We start from the raw sequence: 17,317 nt of genomic DNA on the forward strand, positions 1-17,317 counted from the left end.
ATACTCCTCTTTATAACTCCTCAAAAAAGTTAGGAAAAGAGTTTGGCCATTAATTTATCCCAACTCCCAATTTCATGCACGCAATGCATATTTGATATCATTCAAAAGATCATTTAATATTTTTAACGATACCTACATGATATTAGTATGTTTCACATGGAAGAGCAGGGCACTGAAATGTGAGGCAAGTTTTCAAATTCAGAAGTTGCAAAATTACACAATATTAAAAGTCACAGTATTTGTTTTTTCCGTGGTGATGAGCAGGGTCGGATCGAGGATTTCCGAAAGGGGGGTGGGGTAAATTTTTCGGAGGAAAACTAATTTTTCGGAGGAAAACTTTGACACGCCCCCAATGAAAAAAAAATCGACCACAAGGATATTGAGTTTCTCAGCGGTTTCTTTTGTTTACATTCACGTTGACATCGACATTAATATACCTCATAAACACACCTCTGCACAAGCAAACGCATAACAAACAAACAAACATGCATGGGTGTTTCAAACCACGACTCAAATCATGTAATCTCACAGATGTCCATATTAATGTCAATGTTAAGGTGCATGAAAACAAAATATATAATATTTCTCCTCACATTTCGGGTTTCATTATTGTATATTGATGTTTCAGGATGTTTCCAGTCTCCTACTGGACAATGGTGTACATGGTGTATCCGCACTTGTTGGTCTGTCTTTGGGGCTTTTCACACGTGAATCTTGAATCATCAATGTAACGATGATGAGAGGTGTTCGTGATTATAATCATGTAGGGGTTTCAATTTCACACGTGCATACAATTCTTCATTAGGCTTATTTTTCACTAGAATCATCATTGAGATTAAGATTTGCTTTACCGTGTGAAAGGGCTATTTGGCAGGTAATCATGAGAGCGGGCCAGTTGAACCTTACTTTGTATGTAGGAATAGGGGGAAATAAAAAAAATAATAATGATAATGAAGAGATACCAGAAAGATCAGGTTCAATGAGCATTCTACATTCCCATTCATTCCTGTTGACCTTTGCATGTCTGGCTAGGTATATTGTCTGCTGTCAATAATTGCGTGACAAAGGTATTATCTATGCTGTGTGTTTGTCACATCATATTAAGAGACTGATGATTAACGCGAGCTTTTTGATCCAGTGATAGTTATGTACATCTTTAATAAAAACATTCAGTCAGTTTCGCCAGCCTTGAAGTTTTGTTGGCTGATACCTTGTTTCAGCATGTGCCTTTCAATCAACATGCTTCATATTTGGAGCAGCAAACTTGAGAAGCAGACGATTTTTGTGATGATATCATTCGATCCGGACACTAGCTTCCGGTCGTATGTTCCACGTATATCTGGAATATCATGGAGAACCTTGGGAAAATGGAATTTTAAATGGTTAACAATCAATGACAAATTTGCCTCTAAATCAAAATATGCAGACATTTTCCAATATAAAACACATGGAACTAAGATTGCCAAAGGCAAACAGGAACTGCACATCGATTTTCCATGATTTAAGTCATTTGTTATTAACTGCGCATACAATCTGCGTATATAATATAAAGTTCTAATCATGAACTGCTTCAAGCCCTTCTCATGGTAACGATCATAAGACCAAAGTAGGCAAGTATACCGATTTTCTTGATGTAACAGGGGTCAGTCCCCTGTTAGTGAATTCATTATGTAAAGGCATGGTCACACCGGCCGGCGTTATGGAGCGGTAGGGAAAGAGGGTCGAATTTCGCTCTCAAAATTGGGGAAAAATCGAAAACAAAAAAACAACAACAATCGAAATCGAAAATGGTAAACGGTAGCGAGCGATGATGATTTTTTTCTCTCTGCTCCACGACCGCTCCAACAAAAAATTACGCTCGGCCGGTGTGACCATGCCTTACGTGATGAATGTCCATCTCTTCATAGGTCCGTGGTCACATAAATCTTTGATTACAAAAAGTAGGAAAGGGGAAGGGATTTTCAAAATACTACTAGATAGAAGAATCATTTGCAGTCAAATGAAAGGTTCGAGTGATCCGTTCCATTCCTGGTGAAACGTTGACTTTACAGTGCGCCCCCCCCCAAAAAAAAAAAAAAAGCTATACACTTTTGAAATGGCTGCCATATTAAAAATATAGCACTTCGGTGAAAACACATACAGTAATACATGTATATGGAAGCGAATAAAGTCAACTTTCAAATAATACCAAAAAGTTGGAAAACTATTCATGCTTGAGCGAGCACTGTCCACTGAAACAAAGAGTATGAAAATTAGGCTGGGCCGGAATTAGCCTTCCAATTTATGTCAGTTTTTGAGAGGCAAATCATTCGGAAATTGCAAAGTTAAGGGAGTTGTGATAGATTAATGATCAATCGTGACTAGTTTTGGTTGTTTAAGCAAATTTCATAAATTGTTTGATTGAACTGTGTTCATGGGAGTCGGGAGAATAGGGGGTGAGATAGGACTTTAAGTGGGAAAGGTAGGTTGATGGAATAAGGGTCAATAGAACCCCCCCCCCCCCCCTCTCTCTCTCTCTCCCGCCATCCCCTCCTGTTGAGAGACTGGTTGTCATGTACGCATGGAGTCCAGAGCAGAATGCTGATTTAATGATAAATTCTGAATTTGGGCATCAACTTTTTTTCCCCAACTTTTTGGTGTTATTTAAAAATTGACTCTATTGGCTTCCCATATATATAAAGCCCCCCCCCCCGTGATATGTTTTTTTTTGGCAGTCATGTCAAAAGTGTATAGTTTTTGGGGACGCATAGTTAGTTGGTGAAAGTTTGTGAAAAGCTTTCATTGAGGCAGTGTTGAGTCACCCATGCATAGTGGACGGAATTTACTAGCGGACACTTGGCCCGCCATACCCATGGGGCTTGCGTCAATGAAACCACTGTAAACCGCTTGATATTGTATCATTGGTTAGTATAAAAGAGGTTTGGTCATGGACCCACAGTAACAATAAACTGATCATCCGTGGATAGGTCCCTGGGCTTGGTTGATCAGTAGACGGGTTAATCGCGATGTAGCGGTGGCAGTACCGTGGACCTTACCCATCTAAAGGCTTACTCATTCCATTTTTTAAATCTGAATTTATATGAAATGCTTTAGTATTAGCCCCAAACATGGAGCCTCAAATCGTTCTCATAACTGGCTGCTCTTCAGGTATCGGGCTCGCCACTGCCACTCGTCTCGCTCTCGACAACGATCAGCGATACATCGTCATCGCAACGGTAATTTCGATGTCGGAAAGGGCGGAGCTGATGACTGCCCTGGGCGACGCCCTGGATAAAACAGTTTTCATCAAAGTTTTGGACGTAACGAATGACGAGAATATATCTTCTGTGGTTGACAATGTCATTAATACTCATGAGCGGATCGATGTTTTGAGTGAGTTCTTTAATTGTATTGTTTGTTTGTTTTTTGCTTCATATTATAATTAGGAATTGTTCAGAATTGTTATTGTACGAATGGACCTAGGTCCATGTTGTACCGCAGATATATGAGAAAGTGTGTCTTTGACGTCAACTTAGGGTTGAAAATAATTATACTTGAATAATTAGTAAAATTCATCGAATAAAATGCTGAAAATATCAAAATCTGAAAACAAATACCAAAGTTAACGGACTTGTAAGATTAGCAATATCTTGTGGAACAGTACATGTAGTTATGGAAGTCGTGATGAGTGTATGATATATGATAAAGTTGCGGCAATGAATCAGTTGACGATGACATATATTGATTTGAATGGAAATAATTTCATGATTATAATAAAATAAAAAAAAGAAAAAATGGGGATATGACATCAAATTTGCTCATTGAATTTTCATGAAGACATGCATAAAACCCATAAAACATTTTCACCGAAATTATGTACAAATTCTTAAAATATCATGTTGTTCCTTGTCCGATTTTTACAAATGTTCATTGTTTCCTTAACCTGATTTTCCTAAATCTGTTCAAGCCATATTATTTTTCAGGCTAGAACATGCATTCCTTTAAAAAGTGCTTCCTGTTTTTTTGTACGTCCCTTGCATGGGTTGTGACTCATTTTTCACAGTTGTCTGAACATTTTTAATAGACCAAAACTGAATGGGTTCAGGGCCGAGACACGGGAAAGCACAAAAAGGGTGTTTTTCATTATCTTTTTTTAATCTATTCATATTGAAAACAGTCGGTTCGTTGGGCAAATCCATAAGTTTTCGAAATTCAATTCAATTCTAGACATGGGTGAATGAAACTTTTGAATGATTAAATTATACACTGGGAAAACAATAGCATTTTAAGAATATTGTTTGGGCCTATCACTCTAACAACTGTTAGGTACCATGGTCACATTTGTTCTACGGCGGCCGTACGGCGAGTCCAACTACATATAGGTGGTTTGAATCAAAATTGATAAAACGGCTGTTTTCGACTCGCCGTACGGCCGCCGTAGAACAAATGTGACCATGGTAAACTTTATGACAACTTCTTTTAACTTTTAGAAAAAATTGTAATACTTTCAGAATAGTTTTTAAAAGAAATAGTTGTTAGAGTTACGGACATATACAAACATTTTAAACAAACAATTTGTAGTTTGTGTGTTAGAAGCTTGGAAAGGTCGTTTTCCTAGACTAAAATGATCATATGCATGCAATATCATTTATTGATATGAATACAATTTGCTTTCGAGTTAGCTGGTTCATAGGAATCAATAACTGAGAGCGGTTAAATGGGGACGTGGATCCAAAGTAGGAAGATGAGCAGTTGATTACAATATTTAACGATTTATTGCATTGACCCATGGAAATTATCGTAAAATCAATAACTATGTAGGCTATACATGCTATAAAAATATCTAGTGATGCCAATCTTTCATTTACCAAACGATCTTCAGATGAGAGTATGTAACATTTTGAGATCAGGGTCAACTCATATATATATACATATGCCTGTGTGTGTGTGTGGTTGAGGGTGTGTTTTTGAGGGTGTGCGTGTGTGTGTGTATGAGAGAGAGAGAAAATATATGTGTACAACAGCTTTGACAACTCTTTTACATATTTTGTGAAAGAAGTTGATGAAAGTAGGCGTAAGTAGCTTAAAGGTCAAGTCCACCTCAGAAAAATGTTGATTTGAATCAATAGAGAAAAATCAGACAAGCACAATGCTGAAAATTTCATCAAAATCGGATGTAAAATAAGAAAGTTATGACATTTCAAAGTTTCGCTTATTTTCAACAAAATATTTATATGAACGAGCCAGTTACATCCAAATGCATGAGAGAGTCGATGATGTCACTCAATATTTCTTTTGTTTTTTATCGTTTGAATTATACAATATTTCAATTTTTACGAATTTGATGATTAGGACCTCCTTGCCTGAAACACAAAATGTAAAATAATGGATTGCCACGTGTTCAGGGAAGAATGAAACTTCATTTCACATGACAATGACGAGAAAATCAAAAAAATATTTCATATTTCATAATAATAAAATAGAAAAGAAATAGTGAGTGAGTGATGTCATCAACTCTCTCATTTGGATAAAACTGGCTCGTTCATATAATTATTTCGTTAAAAATAAGCGAAACTTTAAAATGCCATAACTTTCTTATCTTACATCCGATTTTGATGAAATTTTCAATGTTATGCTTGTTAAATTTTTATCTTTTTATTCAAATTAAGATTTTGTTGGGGTGGACTTGTCCTTTAAAGAAAAATTCCAGTAATTGCAGTAAACACTGATTTCATGAGAAAGTCTGTAAAACAAGGCTTAATTGTCAGTATATCATCGAGGATCTAGATCTGGTACAGTTACATTAACTGAACGTTGTGAAATCTTGAAATCTACGCTAAAAAATTTTCACACCGAAGATCCCAACACAGATAAGCGCACGTGGGACAATGTATAATTATTACTTAGAGCGTGGGGCCCGACGGCTCTACCCGAATCGTGATGTGCTTATTTGCTGATTTCTCAGCAATTATACAATTTCTTCGAGAATCCTTTGGCACATGCGTTTTATTTATACACTTTGGTGATAATTTCATTGGATTCTGTACGAACTCATTTTAATATCGTTACCAAAACTAGCATTTACCTTTAAATCACGTTTCCCAAGAGCTGTCTGCCCTTTGGAAAAATGGGTAATGCCGAAAAAATGTCTCTGTCGGGAATAGAACCTAGCCCACCAGCTTGGGACGCTTGTGCCTTAACCACTAGACCACAAAGACGGGTTATTGGCAAGTGCGACCCCGATCCGATAGACGGTCAGATAAACAGATTTTCGACACTATACCAATTATAATTTCATATCATGGTGATTTCAATTCTTCATGGCAAATATTATTTATTATTATTTCTATATGCATTTTTTTATCATATCAATAGTAAACATCGCTGGAGTGGTCTTCCTCGGAATTCCTGAGCAGATGCCGAGGGAAAAGATTGACCTTATGTTCAGTGTTAATGTGATGGGGGCTATGAGACTCACACAAGCTGTCCTGCCGCACATGAAAGAAAGAAGAGCAGGGAAGATTATTGCTGTTACAAGCAGTCTCGCCAGGCAAGGTAAAGTTCCTCTTTCGATTAAGACGAATGCCATTATAGTCAAGTAGAACCACAACATGACCGTCAAGTTGGGTAAATATGCATTTTTTTATGGAAGTTGTAGTATAGGGTGTCTACTTCAAGAATCCGACGGGTGCCACTTGGGCACCCTTGGGCATTTTTTTAAAACTGACGTCATAGGCCACGCCTGCTTTTTTTATATACCTCTCAAATATGACTTTCATATTTTACGGAATAAACATGTCATGTTTGGTATCAAATTAAAGCTAATGACAAATCAAATGGAAATATATGGATCACTGGGCATTTAAATCACACCAATATCAGTTAAATATCATTTAAGGTCATAAAAGGTCAAATTGCATACAAATGTATGTAATACATATAAGCCGAAAAAACATGTTCTAAGTTAGGTATCATATGCATTTTTTGCTGAAAGTTAAGTTGAGGGTGGGCATATTAAGAACGTGACGTCATAAACCACACATACTTTCTTGCATTCCTCTTCATTGTTATTTTTCTCTTGAGAGGAATAAAAATATCATGTTTTATATCAAATTATAGCAAATGCAAAATCGAATCCACAAATATGAATCACAAGGCATTTATATTGCGTTCAGATCAATTGAAGGTCATGAAAGGTCAAGTTAGGTCACAAATGCAAGCAATGCAACATATAAAGCACTGAAGTTTGGAATACAAACAAATTGAGCATTGAATATATTTTTGGCTGATAGTTATGCTGAGGATGTGTATATCTATAATCTGACAGGGGCTACTTTGGTACCCTGGGGCAACGTCATTTTCTGACGTCATAGACCACACCATCCTTTTCATATAGGTCAAACTCTTAATTATGATTTACAGTATCTCTTCTCTGGTGAACGGAATAAACATATCATACTTTGTATCAAATTAAAGCTTATGGAAAATGGAGTGTAAATTTATAAAAAAAAAATAAATAAATCACATGCCAAGGTCACCTTTAGGTCATTTTAGCCGATGAAAGCTCTAATGAAGGCGGGAGTTTATCAGTACTTAAAAAGTGAAAATTCCTCAACAACCTCGACTGCATGTCTGTGCCTTAGCTGTATACTTTGTCATGTTCGTTTCACACTTGCAGTATGAATTATGAATACATGATTCGACGGCTGGGCAGCAACTGCATTAAGTCTCATAGAACATGGTGACACTGACTTGCATCTGCAAAGGTACCAACCACTGTATCATTAACAAGTACGGGTAGGTCTAATGTCCTGTTCCACGTACTCGGGTAGGTCTAATGTCCTGTTCCACGTTGTATCAGTTATCTTCCGAAGATGTCATGGGCGTGAGCATAGTTTAAATAATTTTCTCTGACAACACTGACATTTGTGTTCTACGAGAATCTTCTCATTTAAGGTTTACAAGCATACTGAAGAACAAGTGATCGATATTAAAGTTATAACTAAGAGAGAAAAAAAATCTGGCTGTGCACAGACAATATTTTAGGTTGGGATAACATATTGTGTCAATCTGGCAAGGAAAATACTTCCACCCTGAACTTGCTTAATCCTCTTCAAGACTGATTTGCCCCTCTTCAATCTCGATTGCATGTTAATCTATAATTGTGTTTAGAATGGCACAATACGATACACCAAAGTGACAAACGCAAGCCCTAGAATATGCATGGTGGCCCCGATATTAATACACATGGAATAAGTTCTGACAATTCCATGATGAGAGTATCCACTGTGCTATGAACAGGTACAGGAATGCCCTCCTAACTTAATATACTTCCCAGCATACATGAAAGGTTAGTTGCAGAAAAGATTTTCTCCGGCTGAAGATCCTGGAGAAGAGCACATTTGACACGCTCTTTTGCTGACTTTTCAGTCGGGGTAGGCTCTTAATCTTTACATTTATTATTAGTCAAGAAAGAGCTAAAGTTTGAATACTACAGCTTTAATTGATCCTGATTCCTGTCCACTTCTTCTACATCAGGCTCTGTAGAGTAAGCAGTAAGTTCAGAGTGAAAGTATTTCCCTTTCCAAATTAACACAACATTGTATCCCACCCTAATGAAAGGAATTGTGCACAGCCAGCTTTTTTTCCTAGATTCAATACCATACATATCGATTACCTTTCCATCAGAATGCAAAACGCTTGTAAATCCTAAAAGCAGAACAGTCTGGTAGAACAGAAAAATCAGTGTCGTCAGAGAAAAATCATGTATGCTTCTACTCCCATGACATCTTCAAAAGATAACTGATATTACGTGGAACAGGACATTAGGCCTTCCCCGCACTTGTTTATGACACAGTGTGTTTTATTTCTGTATAAATGTACATTCCATTTTCCACAAACTTTCATGTGATACCAAACATGATGTGTTCATTCCATCCACTAGATCAGAGATAAGTCATAATTAAGAGGTTGTCCTATGTGAAAAGGATGGTGTGGTTTATGACGGCAGAAAATGACGTTGCCCCAACGCTACCAAAGTAGCCCCTGTCAGATTCAGAAAATACAGATCCTCAACATAACCTAAAGCCCAAAATACATATGATACCCAACTTGTTTGTATTCCATAATGCTTTATATGTTGCATTGCTTACATTTGTGACCTCACTTGACCTTTCATGACCTTAAATGACCTTTAATTGATCTGAACGCAATATAAATGCCCTGTGATTCATATTTGTGGATTCGGTTTTGCATTTGCTATAATTTGATATCACACATGATATGTTTAGTCCGATCAATGGAAAAGTAGTAATTTCGAGGAATGTAAGAAAGTTTGTGTAGTTTATGACGTCAGAAAAGTAAAATTCCTCAAGATGCCAAGGTCGCATCCATTGGATTCTTAATATGCGCACCCTCAACTTAACTTTCTGTACAAAATGCATATTATACCTAACTTATTTGTATTTAAAACATTATATTTTTCGTCTTATGTGTATTACTTACATTTGTAATGCAATTTGACCTTTTACGACCTTAAATGACCTTTAACTGACATTGGTGTGATCTAAATGCCCAGAGATCCATATATATATTTGCATTTGATTTGTCATTAGCTTCCATTTGATACCAAGCATGACATGTTTTTAACGTAAAATATGAAAGTCATATTTAAGAGGTATGTAAAAAAAGTGGGCGTGGCCTATGACGTCAATTAAAAAAAAAGCCCAAGGGTACCCAAGTGGCACCTGTCGGATTCTTGAAGTAGACACTCTACACTACAACTTTCACCCAAAAAATTGCATATATACCCAACTTGACGGTCATGCAATAATTCTGATCATATCTACCCGACTATTATGCCAAACCAAAAAAAAAACCGATGCGCGGATCCGAGGAAGGTGCGGGAGCACCAAGTAAACTTCAAACAAAAAATAGATACACAGGAGGAGAGCCCCAAATTGCCATCATTGGGATTGATGACCTTTCTGTTGATTTTTCCCCCTTGTATTTGCCTGTCTTTTTTGGCGGGGTGGTCAAATGATGATGATGGTGGTGGCGGTGATGCTGCTGCTGATGATGATTAAAATGATGATGATAATGATAAAAATGCTGATGATGGTGATGATGATCCATAGCATTTGTATTGCGCCAGTTCAATGTTGTTAATTTCACGTAGTGGAGAAGGAAGGTAGTTCCAGAGACGTGGAGCATTAGATGAAAATATCTCCATATCCCTTTAGGTGTGTGATGGGTACATGAAGAGTGACACCAGTACCAAATGAACGCAAACCAGGACTTAGGCGGTGTTATTCTATCAGGGAAGACACAAAACCTGGAACTAAACTATGAAAAGTCTGGAAAGTCAGGAGAAGGATTTTGAATTCGATCCTGTACCTAATTGGTAGCCAGTGGAACTCTGTGACAACAGGGGTGACGTTGTTATATTTCTCCGCAGCGGCAGCGGGGTGGCAGCAGCATTATGTATACCCTGGAGTCTGTTCAGCACAGTGGAAGAAAGACCAGCATGCAGACTGTCACAGAAGTCAATCCTAGAAGTAATTAAGGAATGATTAAGGAATGATGAATTAGGATTTCTGCTGTAGAATGAGTAAGTAGCGATCCTATAGCCGATATATTTCATAGCTCGTGGTAAGTCGCTTGGCATAGCTTAATGGAAATATGCTTGTCAATCTTGAAGCACTGTTAGGAGGAGACACCCAGATTACGAGCATTGTCTGATTGTGGGACAGACACACTGCCAATTTGAAGATTTTGTGGAACAATCTTGTTTCGCATACGTGGTAAAGAAAAAAACTATTCAGTTTTCTCATCATTCAACTGTACAAAAATTATTACCATTCAATGTCGAACTTCTGTCAGGCAGGTAGTAATACGTGAAATAGCATAATCCTCATCTCTCACTCTTGAGTCGAGGGTCACAATTGCGTATCATCCGTATAGAAATGAACTCGCAATCCATGATGACGCGCAATTTCCCTCAAGAGGTGCAGTGTGCAGAGTGAAGAGTAGCGGACTGCGGACGAAACCTTGCGGAACACCGTACTTCAAGAGAGCCTCCTCTGACAAAGCCTATTGATATTTACCATTTTCCGTCTGCACCGGAGATACGACCGGAACTATGCTAAGGCAGTGGTATGAACCTTCAAGTCTACATGCAATCTCTGAAGAAGGACTTTATGATCTGCGTGTCAGATGCTGCTGATAGATCTAAAACGAGTATGACTGATTTCATGTTGTCAACCGCTCTCAAGAAGAGCTGTCTTGATACCGTGGCGCTGTTTGTAGGCAGACTGCATGGCCGCCTGAAGGGCATTTGTAAGTGATGTCAAAAATCCGCGCCTGGACCCACCCCCATTCCGAAATCTTGAAGAATGGACAAAATAATAATGATTTTCTTTTACTTTTCCTCATTCAGAGGTTCTTTTACTCTTTCTCCTTTTAACAATTTCTTTCGAGATACAGTGCGTGTGGAGTTACAAAACACGTGCATGTAGCATGTAGAGTTATAAAACATGCAGTAAACATCCACTATTTAATATATAATGTAATATAGATGAAATTTCTCTATTGTGTCAAAACTCTGATCATTTGAATTAAATCAACATTTTACATAAAAAGTAGCTCTTTCTTGAACTCATACCAAATTTAATATATATTAAAAGCTCTTCCTTGATTCTTATTCATGACGTCATGGACCTGGCCACGGAGGATTATCTTTTGTTACTGGGTGGCTGTGACAATGCTCAGCACTCCCAGTAACCATGGTAGCAATAAACTAATCCTCTGTGGATAAGTCCCTAAATGACATACGATTTGCATATTGCATACTGTGCAAATATCCTAAACAAATTAACCAACGTAAACTTGCCATCGTGTATTTTGTATCCAATGGACAACGTCGTTTCGTTAATAAGAATTGTCATTTTAAACATCAATTGCAAAGAATTCTATTTTATCTTTATCAAAAAATTTGCAACAGGATTACATTCTAACATAACATGAACAAAAGTTTATTCTACATCACAGAAAATACAAGATTTATCATTAGCTAATTTCCAACGTCATGAACTGAACAAGACAAATATCTCATAATCATTCCTATCCCCCTCTCTCTCTCTCTCTCTCTCTCTCCAGGTCGACCTTACTACGAATTTTATTGTGCGACCAAGTTTGCAATCGAAGGGTTTTTCGAATCTCTGGCTGCTGGCTTGAGGCTATTCAATATTCGGTGGGTAGGCCTATTACAAATGATAGAAATATACTTCTTGCCAATATTGGCAAGCTAGGTCTCTTCCTGAAAATACATAAAAAGTCTGTATAATTTTATATTTGATTTATTTAGAATGTTATTGAGAACTAAGGAGAGACTTGGCAATTTTCGCTCCTGACATCAGTAGATAACCAGACTTCGTCATTTCTTTAAATTAGGGGAAGGCCAGGGACCTAAAAAATATTTTAAAAAAAGAACAAAGAAAATCCATATTTCATTGTTCGAAATGAAAATCTGAAATAGAAATACTCCAAAAATAATTTTTGCTGAATAGATCGTGGGCCCGGCAACCACTGTGCGGCGCCAGATCGACGGCCGGGACTCCCGGTTGTGAGACGGACGCTCCACCATCTGAGCCAACACACCGTTTCATGGCTGTTGGAGGTGGGAAAGCTCTTTTTCGCTTATCCCTTTCCAAGATAAGCAATGGTCACAGGGCTTGCATAGAAAGATGAAGCAAGGTGGTAGGGTCCGAGAAGGTAAGTTACCTTTTTTTGCAGTTACTGCACGGGAAGGGAGGGATGAACCAAAATGGGATGTCGTGCATTTCCACATTTTGACGCTTCTAATTTCACCAATATTCGATTTCACTCAGGGTTTGTCTGGTGGAGCCTGCTCGTGTTACTACCAGGATGGATGATCATGTATGTGCCTGCGTGAGGGAGATACTGAACGACGACGAAATCGACGAAATAGACCGCCGTCATCTAGAACACATGCATCGGATGATGAAGGTATCGAAGTCGTCAAGCGCGGAGAAGGTCGCCGAGGCCATCGTGGAACGGTGCTTGGAGGAGGAGAAACCTGCTCTTAGACACCTCTTAAAAGATAAGGTTGGCTGCGAGGAGATAGCGAAGTATTGTAGTGATGTTACTGGGGAACGCTCTATAGCTGGAAACCTAAAGCGACTGGGGTATTCATCGTGAAATGGGAGGCTCCGTTCGCAGAACCTGCGAGACATCTCAACATCGATGTTTGAACATGTTGATACGAACGGACATATATGAGTGCATTGATAATTTAGGTGAATGACTAATCAAAACCGAATGTAAAAAAAAAATATAAGAGTAAATGCCTTGATAATCATTAACAGCTAGTGTTAGTTATGCTGGTGCTAAATAATTCTACTTAGTGCATCGATTATCATCAAATCAACACCACCAACACCACCATCATCAAACCATTATGCATCACCTCCACCATCATCATCACCATTGTCAATATCATCATTATCATCATCATCATCATTGCCACCACTACTACTACTACCTCCACCACAACCATCACCAGATGTTTCTCCTCAAGGGGCAGGGGGTTACTGTACAGCGTGTCCCACAAAGATAAAATGAGTAGATTGTGATAATTGCTAAATCATATTGTATATAATTGTAATATCGTGAAACAGCATTTGTTTTATACAACTGACCTGAATTTTATGAGATACGGGCCTACTTTCAGGAGTGATCAGAAAACAGTCCTTTCAATCCATGTTTCGGTGTGACGTTGAAATAAAGCACAAATTCCAATCACCTCCTTATTCACTATTTATGTATTCATTTATTTATTTCCTTTGAAGGATTGGAGGCCTACTAAAGGATAACTACAAGGAAATGATTTAAAACTTTTTTAGTAATCCATAATCTCATCTATTCATCCGAAGGGTGAATAAATAGGTCATCCCCAGGACTTGAACAAAAGCTATCAGTGCCGATCTTATGCCCCTGGCTGAACGTGAATAAAGAGGCCTTTGATTTGTACCACTTGAATGTAATCAAAAGAAAAAGTGCTCATATCTTTGTGATTATATGGCCTGTTGCAGAAAGAGTTGCGTTTAAACGCAAGTCAGAAAATCAATCGCAAGTCAGAAATGCGCGCTGTTGATTGGTTGAAAATCAAGTTGCGCGTGATTTTTAGAGTTGCGTTTGATTGCAACTCTTTCTGCAACGGGCCATAAAATTATTCCAGATGTAGAAAATGAATTGTAGTTTCCGGATGTAAAGAAATGAAGAATGTAATGGTATCATTTTAATATCATACCAATCTAGAGTGCCATTACCATTTTCTCGTGGAATACGCTGTAGTATAGTGAAATATCGAGCAGAAAGGGTATTAAGGGGTATGTTTGTATTTAATTTCAGTATTTTTGTTAGGATTCTCTATTTGTTCCTTGAAGTAAAGAAGTCATATTCTTCCTAATATTTTCACCCCCGTCCTTTCGAAGCTTCTGATTTTGCACTTCAGAATACTTTTTCAATATGGCTTCTTCTAAACTTTTCTTGTAAATTATACTTCCCAAAGTTTAGGTGATGATTAAAACAAAATAGAACTTGTCTATTTACAGTTTTCTGTTTGTTTTTTTTTGTTTTTTTTTATAATTAGCACGTACTCAATATTTCATGTGCTAAAATGAACTATTATTATATTTCCAAAGTCTTCACTGACCCGGCATGGTGACTCATGAAATTTAGGTCATATGTTTGGTACTCGGATCAGGAGGCTAAAAAAAAATTGACATAAAAGCATTTGGGTTGTAGGCTATTGGTATTTATATCATTTCTGTGTGGTTTTAATAATAGTACAGCAGAACTTCTGAATTATTTTTGTGTCAATAAATTTCAAACAATTTTTTTTGTTCGTGGTTACTCATTTCTATTTTTGCATTAAGCGCATTGAGACGCCCACGGGTAGTGATATGCGATATATATAAGCAACATCGTGTTATGACTGTAGAAGCTCCTTGCTGTTACTATTGTTATTATTACTATTCTGACCTCAACATAATTAAAGAACAAAGCTTGATATCCCGATGATATATTTTAATCATAGACAGTACAACTCGTCATTGTTTGTCAGTTTCGCATTGGTTTGGGGGAAACGGTTAGAAGATTGACATTACCATAGATATAGAGGCTTTTATCTGGAGCAATTACTATGCACAGGCACACATGCAATACGGTTGTGAGGAACGGACAGGGTGACCAGACGTCCCGTATTTCCCGGGATTGTCCCGTATTTTGCTCCTTTGTCCCGGCGTCCCGATAAACCCTCCCCGGGACGCCTAATTGTCCCGTTTTTCAGAATATTGAACAAAAATACATTTAAAAGTGACAAATTTTCATTAAATCATAAATAAACAACAGATGACGAAGGAGAGATAACAATTAAATCGATAACTGTAAACTTTTGCAAGTTTTGCGGTGATTTTCTTGCTTCTGTAACCCAATACATTGCAAACGAACTTGCCTCCTGCCTATGTGTGTGTGTTAGGCTAGTAGCTAGGCATGTATGATCGGAGCAAATGCAAACAATCTCACATGATAAACAGTTTTTCCACCAAAATAGTCACAAAGTCGGCAGGAAATTTTTATAATTATTCTCAGATTAATGTTTTAGAGATGTAATCGGTGCAAGAAGTTATTGACTTTTCATAGATCTAGTTTTTTCAGCTTTTGTTTTGAGTCTTGGTGTGTTCGATGCCGCGATGTTTCATCTAATTTTTAAGTTTGACGATATGTTTCACTTTAAAATTTTATTCATTTCTACTAACATTTTACTTTTTGAAACTTTTAAAATACATTAAGAAAAACACCAAATAACATGATTTTTATTGGATGATTACAATTTTTTGTTTACTTGAAGTTTGAACTTTTTTCCTTTTTCTTTCTTTTCTACCCTATCCTTCCTGCGTGCCCATTTTCGTTCCATCTATCTTTATTTCCTATCTTTCTTTCCTGAACATTTTTTTTACTTCTTTCTCTTACTTTCCTTCTATCAAATTTCCTTTTTTTTATTTCCTTCATTCTCTTTTCCTTAAAATTATCTTGACTTCTTTATTCCTCTCCTGTTTCTTTTCGTTCTTTCTCTCCTTCATTTATTTTTCTATTTTTTCGTTCTCTCCTCCCTTCGTTCTTCCCTCCCTCTCTTTCTTCCTTTCTTTATTTCATTTTTTCCTCGTATTCTTTTCCATTTTTTCAATTTTTCTTTCCCTTCCTTCCTCCTGATATTTTCAGCTTGTGCTCCTCGTTCGCATAAAAAAACTGTGAGGTCGGGATACGTATATAACTAAACAATTTATTGATGCCAGCGCGAAGCGTGAGCTCAGTTTTTTATATTCTTATTTAAAAAGGACTCTTTTAAGGTATAATTCCTATTCTAATTGCTTGTCCTTTTGTCTTATTTTTTTCTGTTTCTTACCCCTTTTATGCCACCATGGGGGGATCTTACATGTGGGATTGGTGCAGAGGATGCATACCTCATTAATCAAATATTGCGATCGCGTAGCGCGAGCTGAATTTGATAATAACCCTTTTTGTGACCCTAAACTTGATATCTATCTCGCTATACAGACTTAAAACTCGAAAACATTGTTTTTGTCTATTATCGTAAAAACGAGATATTTTAATTCAGCCGCATTAATTTAAGCTTTTTGGGCAGGACTTATGTTTCACTATAAACAAGCAATACGAGCAATGTTGCACCCCCGGTTGAAAATAAATTTTGCATGAAGCCCCGTAAGTTCAAGGTCAATTTGGCGCCCTCGGTTGAACATATAAACTTGGCGCCCCTATGTGAAATAAACTTTGCCCCCCCCCCCTCCCCCTCTCTGAAACATGTATTTGTCGCATTATGGTCAAAATTCAAAATTAGCGCTCCCCTAGTTCGAACATCAAATTGGTGCCCCCCCCCCCTATAGATCAAACATCAAGTTGGCGCCCCCCCCCCCCCAGTTCAAACATCAGTTCGGCGCCCCATAGTTCGCACGTCATTTTGGCGCCGCCTAGTTCGAACATCAAATCGACGTCGGGTCAACATCTCCCTCTTTTGTTTCCCATCTCCTTTTCTTTCTTTTTTTTCTTTCTGTTATCCTCATTCCCCTTCCTTTCTCTTTCTTTCTCTCTTTCTTTCCCCCTCTTCCTCTCCCCTTATCTTCTCTTCTTTTCCTTCCTCCTCTCTCTCTCTCTCTTTCTTCTCTTTATTTTCCCCTTTTCTTCACTTTGCTTGTCTTCCTTTCCCTAATTTCTTCTCTTTTTGCCGTTTTTTCTTTTT

At 37.6% G+C, this 17,317-nt stretch overlaps 1 protein-coding gene across 1 annotated transcript; it reads left to right on the plus strand.

The window, feature by feature from the left end:
- The first annotated feature begins 2,925 nt into the window (after nucleotides 1-2,925).
- Nucleotides 2,926-15,752, plus strand: LOC121430927 (retinol dehydrogenase 8-like). Its single transcript, XM_041628358.1, has 4 exons — nucleotides 2,926-3,372; nucleotides 6,355-6,534; nucleotides 12,136-12,229; nucleotides 12,867-15,752. The coding sequence occupies exons 1-4, from the start codon at nucleotides 3,108-3,110 to the stop codon at nucleotides 13,195-13,197; spliced, it is 870 nt and encodes a 289-aa protein (XP_041484292.1). The 5' UTR covers nucleotides 2,926-3,107; the 3' UTR covers nucleotides 13,198-15,752.
- Nucleotides 15,753-17,317: the final 1,565 nt, after the last annotated feature.

Source organism: Lytechinus variegatus, chromosome 17 (assembly GCF_018143015.1).
Source record: "Lytechinus variegatus isolate NC3 chromosome 17, Lvar_3.0, whole genome shotgun sequence".
Classification (NCBI taxonomy): Eukaryota; Metazoa; Echinodermata; class Echinoidea; order Temnopleuroida; family Toxopneustidae; genus Lytechinus; species Lytechinus variegatus.

Coding starts and splice junctions, on each gene's coding strand:
- LOC121430927 (XM_041628358.1), top strand. CDS start 3,108: ATGGAGCCTCAAATCGTTCTCATAACTGGCTGCTCTTCAGGTATCGGG. Junction 6,535..12,135: donor AAGCAGTCTCGCCAGGCAAG/GTAAAGTTCCTC, acceptor CTCTCTCTCCAG/GTCGACCTTACTACGAATTT. Junction 12,230..12,866: donor TTGAGGCTATTCAATATTCG/GTGGGTAGGCCT, acceptor GATTTCACTCAG/GGTTTGTCTGGTGGAGCCTG.